The 7525-nt window shown below is 40.8% G+C and overlaps 1 protein-coding gene across 1 annotated transcript in view; it reads right to left on the bottom strand.

Annotated features, from left to right (window-relative positions):
- The window catches only part of NBEA (neurobeachin), an 822532-nt gene that overhangs the window by 760304 nt on the left and 54703 nt on the right, over positions 1 to 7525 (bottom strand). The window contains exons 2-4 of the mRNA XM_006874376.1: positions 6040 to 6271; positions 2180 to 2280; positions 1858 to 1953 (exon numbers count right to left, since the gene is read on the bottom strand). Coding sequence (XP_006874438.1) covers positions 1858 to 1953; positions 2180 to 2280; positions 6040 to 6271 — 429 coding nt within the window. The remainder of the gene's footprint in view (positions 1 to 1857; positions 1954 to 2179; positions 2281 to 6039; positions 6272 to 7525) is intronic.

Below are 7525 nucleotides of genomic sequence, written 5' to 3'. Positions count from 1 at the left end.
CCTCTAAGGCTGGAATAGTAAAGACCCTCTAAGGCTGGAATAGTAAAAATCCTCTAAGGCTGGAAGAGTAAAGGCACTGCCATGAGGGTAAAACCACAAGCCAGCACAGACAGCCCAGAATGAGACCCACACACACAAGGTCAGTTCATTTTCAATAGAGAGCCCCAGGAACCCACAGTGGAAAGAGCTCTCTCTTCCACAGTGGCCACCGAACACATACTTATTCATGTGTTGTTGCTGCTATGTGACATCAAGTTGGTTTCGATGCACAATAACCCTGTGTGGGGTTTCTGAGAATGGCTGATGGGTTTGAACTGGCAACTTTGTGGTTCCCAGTCCAGTGCTTATCCTACAGCATCATACCAAGGATCATATACCAAAACAAAAACCACACATACACAAACAAAAGGGACCACAGGTATAAATGTGAAAGCTAAAACTGTGGAACTATTGTTTAAGAAAATGTTTCAAAAGGAAAATACAAAATCATATGTTGTGGTTGTTGTTGTTGAGTGTCATCGAGTAGCGACCCTGTATAGCGTTTCCAAGGAGTGGCTGGTGGGTTTGAACTGCCGACCTTACAGTTAGCAATGCAACACTGACCCTACACAGTGACACCAGGACTGCACAAAAGTATATAACATTCAAAACAAAATTATAATGGTCACTGGACTTCATCTAAATTAAAAATCATGTCTACTTCAAGAAATACTATTGAGAAAACATTAAAAGAAGTCACATGTTAGGGGGAAATTTTTAAAATATCTATCAGGTAAGGAAACTTTCATCACAAATATATAAAGAATACTTAGGATTGTAAGACAAACAGCCCAGTTACTTGTAAAAGACAAACATTGCAAAAGAAGATGTACTGGTGCCCAATGAACACATGAAAAGGAGTCTAACATCCCGGGCCATCAGAGAAATGCACATTGAAACTACAATGAAGTGGTATTGAAGAACCATGTCAACGTCAAACTTGCAAAAGTGCAGATAAGACTTTGGCATTATTCCAAGTGGTTCACATATATTACCTTCACTAATTCTGAAAACTTCATATAATTCTTATGTGGTGGCGTGCTGGTGTGGCACTGTAGGATAAGAGCTGAACTGCACAGTCAGCGGTTCAAACTCACCTTACACAAGGCTGCCGAGCAGGAAGTGACTGGTTGGCACACAACAACAACAGCCCCTATACCAAGTCTAAGAACAAGTTCAAGTCCACTGCAGGTGGTGGATTCTGACTCACAGTGGCCCTACAGGACAGTTTGGCAGTTTCTCATGAAGCTAAACATACACAACAAACCTGAGCAGTCTCACTCCTAGATTCACCCACGAAATAGTCTCCGCTAGGCCCTCAGAAAGGCCTGTACTTCCTCAACAACCATGACTTCAAAAGGAAAACCAATTTTCATACCCAACCACCTACAACAAAACATTCAAAGCACTTTTAACAACAGCCTGGCCCTAGAACCCCAATGTCCATCGGCTAGAAACCAGGCAAACTATGGGCGACTCTTCTAGGAACACAACCATTCCATTCACGCGTGCGAGAGCTTTAACAGCAGAAATGATCTCAAGAGCACCAAGGTCAATGACAGAGGCTGATGCAAAAGATGGAGTACTACATGGCTGTCTGCTATGACATGCGACCCAAGACAAGTCTATACATACTAAAGAGATCAGAGACTGCAGGGGATTCTGAGCAGTGGCGCAAAGTTCCTGTGTCGTGACTGTGGGATCCTCACTGCAAACTCTCCACACTGCACTTTCACACTGGCAAATTTGACTCCATGCAAATAATTCCCTAAAATACCTGGCTTAAAATTTAAAAGTAAATAAAAATAAGCAACTTACCGCAGCACTACAACCAGGGAAATTGAAGAAAGTATCAGGACCATGTCTTTGTGGCATCTGATTCAGAACTGATAGCAATTTGACTGCATGTCTCGGCTGAGGAAACACAGAAATAAAGCAATGTCACTGCACAGAGTTAACCATAATACCTACTACAACACACTAGTCACTGGACTAGTTTCTAAGTAAAGGGAAATTAATTGTAAGTCATTTACCCAACTCTTAATTTCCATGAATAATTCAAGGTGATGGCTGTCCAGGGACCAGCGGCTGACCCCAGGTCTGAACGCCCCGGCACTTGGTCCCCCCGAGCCCAGCTTACCCACACTCCACTCTCTCCTCGAAGCATGCTGAACAGAAGCTTCAGCTCCTTGACTGTGATGCTGTAGCTGGCAAGAACCCCCAACATATCAACTAGGAGATCTTCAAAGGAAAAGAAAGTTAGTCTCAATTCCAGTCATAAGCTGCCATCTGTCAAGGCAATACACTTTTTGAAAGAGCAAAACTTGTCGCCTGTCATTGCAATATAGAGAGACACAGCTCAAAGATAACTAAATAATGTCCTCATGAACAACCATTCTCATAAAACGGTAACAGTTACTGTTATCATTTAATCAAAAATATAGTAGGTGAATTCTATGCTTTTCCATATTAGAGGTATCATTCCAATTAAGCTTTCCTATTAGCAAATACATAAAATAGGTTTTACGTATTCTCAGTTGTAGGTAGAGAAAAGAAGGCAGAAATTTGCAAAGGCACACAGACTTAACATGGCGAACCTCTTACTTCCACACTAAAAACTGAAGGTTGAATACATTTTCTTTCAGAATTATCTATTTCTCATGAAAATATATTCTTGAAATATCCTCTTGGCCTATTCACAATAACCTTTGACCACTTACGACAAGCCTCACATTTTTCCAAAGTGATTTACATCAATTAACTTAGCTGTGGGATGAAGTACTGGACAGCAAGGTCGGTTTGAACCATAAGATCGGCAGTTCAAACTCACCAGCTGCTCCTTGGAAACCCTATACAGGGTCACTATGAGTCAGAACCAACTCGAAGGCACTTCACAACAACAACAACAGAAGCAATCCTCATAAGAGCCCTGATGTGATGCTGTAGATAAGCACTGAACTGCTAACAAAACGGTTAAGTTCAAAACCACCAGTCACTCCTCAAAAATCCTGTATAGGGTCGCTATGAATCAGAACCAACTCAACAGCAATACACAACAACAACAATTAACACAACTATGATGATCCTCTTTTAAAATGAGGAAATTGAGGCACAGACAGCTTAATCACTTTGCCCAAGAACTAAGTGGTAGAGTCTGGGTTCAAACCCAGGCAGTACTAACACCAAGTGACTTATTAGATGAGGCTTTCTGCTCCCGTAAAGATTTACAGCCTCGGAAACCCTGTACAGGATCGCTATGAGTCGGAACCGACTCCACGGCACATAACAACAACAATTACATTACTATTCAATTAAAGAAAGCTTTCTTTTTATTGTACGCAGAACATAAACAAGCAGTGGTTTCATTTTATGATACCAGGCTTTCTTTATTAGTACAGCAATCTTGTTTAAAATTTTTTCAATAATATGAAATGACTAAAAACTCTGATCATCTTCTAGTGGTATTTTTCACATTACTAAATGAAAAGGACCTTTAAAAATAGCAAAGGAGCTCTGGTGGTGCCATGGGTAAGCACTTATCTGCGAACTAAGAGGTAAGCAGCTGAAACCCATCAATGGCTCCACGTGCAATCTTCTCTGTAACGCTGAGGGCCAAGGGAGCCCTGCAGGGCACGTCTACTCTGTCACGTGATCACCAGGGCCCCAACAGTCCCTTCCAGACATGACACACCCACAGCGGCCAGTGGGGTCCTCTAGGAGTCTGCAGGCACAGCGCTCAAAGCCGCCCTGCAACTTACAAGTCACAAGACCTCCCCTGTGTTTCCGCTCCTCTCTTTACAGATAATGGGTTGTGGGGATTAACTAAAACTACCTATGGTGTGAGGCTGGCCCAGGATCGGGCAGTGTTTCATTCTGCTGTGCATAAGGTCGCTAATAGGTCAGTACCGACTTGATGGCACCTAACAACCACCACCTATGGTGTTGGGCGCACAAACAAGGAGCCTTGGTGGCACAATGATTAAGATGTGCGCTGTTAACCACAGCTGAGTTCAAACCTAAAAGCTGCACTGCATGTGAAAAATGAGAGGGTCTGCGTCCATGAAGATGCCAGCCTTGGGAGCCTGGGAGGCTGCTCCCTTCTACCCATAAGCTCGCGACGAATGGGAATCGACTCCATGGCAGTGAGTTTTGTTTTAGTAGAGGCTTCGATCCTAAATTTTCATTTCTATAATGAAAGTAAGGTAGAAGCATTTTTTTCTGATGTTCATTCTCTGTTCTCCTATAACTTTCATAACCCGAGGCTCTTCTGGAGGAAAATGCGTCAAATAACAAAAAGTGAAAGTTTATTATTATCAATATTATTACTGACAAAAAGGGATAAGAGAATTAAAGAGTTTAATCAAGAGTTCAAACTCAGCAGCTGCTTCTTGGAAAGCCTAGACAGGGTTGCTATGAGTCAGAAACAACTCAATAGCACTTCATAACAACACAGACTAGAAAAGGGCAGGATGTGGACTTCTCGGACACTGCCATTCTGCATCTCACGGTTCATAAACTACATACCAGTAAACTGCAATGCATACATAACTGGAGCTCACTCTCTAAACTCTGTGAAGCAGCAACCAATTTACTTACACACACAAAAAAAAATTAGAAAATTAAACCCAGGCATAAAGATTTAAAGATTACATAATGTTCTACTATACAATATTGCACATATACACTTAAAACATATAAATGCCTATTTAAAAACTTCCAAAATTTGCTGGTAATGGGATAATTTATTTATTTTGTTGTTGTTAAGTGCTGTTGAGTCGATTCTGACCCACAGTGACCATGTATAGGGTTTTCCAAGGAGCAGTTGGTGAGTTTGAACCGCCAACTTTGCAAGTTCAAACGGCTTTGCTGTCTGGCACATTAATGCACAGCACAGTTTGGGTCACATTTGTATTTATGTTAGCCACTGGTGTGCAATATAAAGAAAACTAATTCCTATCTGTGGAATGTGAACTCGTTCTAAACAAATACATGTCTCCTGGGAAGCACTTAGAAATGGTTTTAAGAAATTCTGTAAGAAAAAAACATCTTAGAAAATATTATTTCAGTTATATACTCTTCTATAATCTGTCTGTATTCTGTTCTACCTTATTTAACGTTTTTGCTCCAGAAATATGAAGACTTATTAAAGGCCTGGGTCAGAATGTGAGGGCTTTTCTCGTATGGGAATGACTCTAAAGAGGCAGAAACTCTGGAGCCCTATCAGAACTCTCACGTCACATGACACTTGTGCTGAAGAGTCACGGGTTTAGAGAACTGACATTGAAAGCGTGAATGCTTTTCTGGGAAGAGCCGCTGCTGGCGGTCTACACTGTCACTGTCACAACGCTTGTGAAGAGCATCCTCGCACAACCAAGGAGATGGACTCACAGGGAGGTAAGGGGAGGAGAGCAGGAAACCACAGATTTAAGCGTCACTGCTGGAATCGAGCATCACATGCAAATATGTTCATGTTATTCTGAAATTTCATGCCTATATAGTTTTGTTTCATGATGTATCTGTGTTTACTTTAATACAAAAGCCTGTATTCAAAATATTTCCATGAAGCGGGCAGTTAGTGTTCCTGTCCGGGTGGCATGCATGCCTATCACGAGAACACGGAGCTGGAGAATTGGCTAGTGTGTCCACTAACCTGCCATGGAATGCTCATTCACTACACTAGACAACTGAGGTATGGACTGGGATCTCTTAACTAGATGAAAGGTCAATGGAACACTACTTAGGGTTACTTTTCTGATAGTATCAGAGCACATGGTATATTTCCTAGGACCCAAACAAAGTCGGCGATGGTCCAGCTCATCAGAAGTCTTCTTCCTCTCTTCCACTTCTCCTTAATATAACGCACAACACTCACCACACATTTCTATTCATCTATTTGAAACTAAGATCACATCAACCAGACTGTTACCTAGTGAATACACAGCAAAATCCCTGAATCTTCATGAGCACTGAAATGTGAGTCGTGTCATTAAGGCCCCATACCTGCTATCATGTCATCAACAGCACTCATTTTCAGCAACACTTGTTCAATTAACCCCACTTCTGTGCTCGTCTGCAAGTTCCGGACACTTTTCCGCAGGATGGCTGTGAACATGCTCCATATCTCAGCTTGGCAGGTGACATCACAGTGTTCCAACAGTTCCGTCATACACGTGATACTGTCCGCATCCTGGATGATAAAGTTCATCTCCAAGTCAAACTCTCCACCAACCAGCTGAAAGGGAACAGAGAGAAAACCACTACTGAGGGTTGCTGAAGGGATGTCCAGCAATCAAAGAAAAGAACAACAAAAATTCAACTAGTAAACCAAAGCTGCTCCCAAACATTTCAAGTCTTCTGGCCTAAAACTCATTTTCATCAAATATTTGAGGGCTGCAGGTAAGTTAAAGGAGTTACAGAAACTAAAGCTAGTAAACACAATTCTAATTTTCAAAGGAATGGCAAAAGCAGATCTCAAAAAAAAAAAAAGCACACAAAACTGAGTGGAATTCAGAACAAATTACTAATAAAGGAAGATTTGGCCTTTGGAAGTGCTAATCACTAGAAGATACAACTTATGACGAATGAATTTTCAGACATGGAAATCGTTTTCTCTTTTGATAATACTAGAGAGACAGATTAAAGTGATAGAAAAAGAATGAGCCATTTCTAATATCCATATATGAACAAGCATGAAACTGATAAAGACAACAACTTGAACCAATGTTGAAATGATGGAACATGTGCTGAAAAAAATGATTTATATATAGAGGTAGTTTAATAGAGCAGCATGCAAGTTCTTTCAATAGCCTTTAAATTAAAAAACAAACAAACTCAAATGTGAAAGAGTAAGGAAAGTTGTTTTAATGGCAACATATTTGACATGATGACCTGACACCAATTGAGCCAACATGGACTGCACCACGTGCTCCTTTAAGGGCTGTAACAGACAAAGACACACACAGTAAAAGACAGAATATATAGGCACTCCTCTTATTTGCTACTGAGCAAATCACACATGAAATATAGTTTGTGGAAAACTTTCATTATCTTTAATTCCATTTTTTCTACGAACTTTTTTTAAGTCCCCTGGTATTCATCTAAGTATCATTTTTGATGAAAAACTGACAAACTGAATATCCTTGTGTTCTAGAGAACAGGATTAGGTAGAAAATTATAACTATACATATGTAAAATGCCTGACAAATTTCAAGTCATTCATTCACCTAATATTTTATTTGTTCTCCACTGATTGTTCTAGGTACTAGGGATATGTTGTTGTTGTTGATTGCCATTGACTCATACTGACCCTACAGAGGGTTTCCAAGGAATATTGGTGGACTTGAACCGCCAACCTTGTGGTTAGCAGTCTGGTGCTTATCTCACGGCGCCACAGGACTCCGAGACAAAAATTGTTCACTAACAGTGCTATAAAGTCCACGATTAAAAATTCATGTGTCATAGGACCACTACTGTAAAAGACTAAGAA

This window comes from Chrysochloris asiatica, unplaced genomic scaffold (genome assembly GCF_000296735.1).
Source record: "Chrysochloris asiatica unplaced genomic scaffold, ChrAsi1.0 scaffold00272, whole genome shotgun sequence".
Classification (NCBI taxonomy): Eukaryota; Metazoa; Chordata; class Mammalia; order Afrosoricida; family Chrysochloridae; genus Chrysochloris; species Chrysochloris asiatica.
This window is presented reverse-complemented; position numbering and strand designations above follow the sequence as displayed.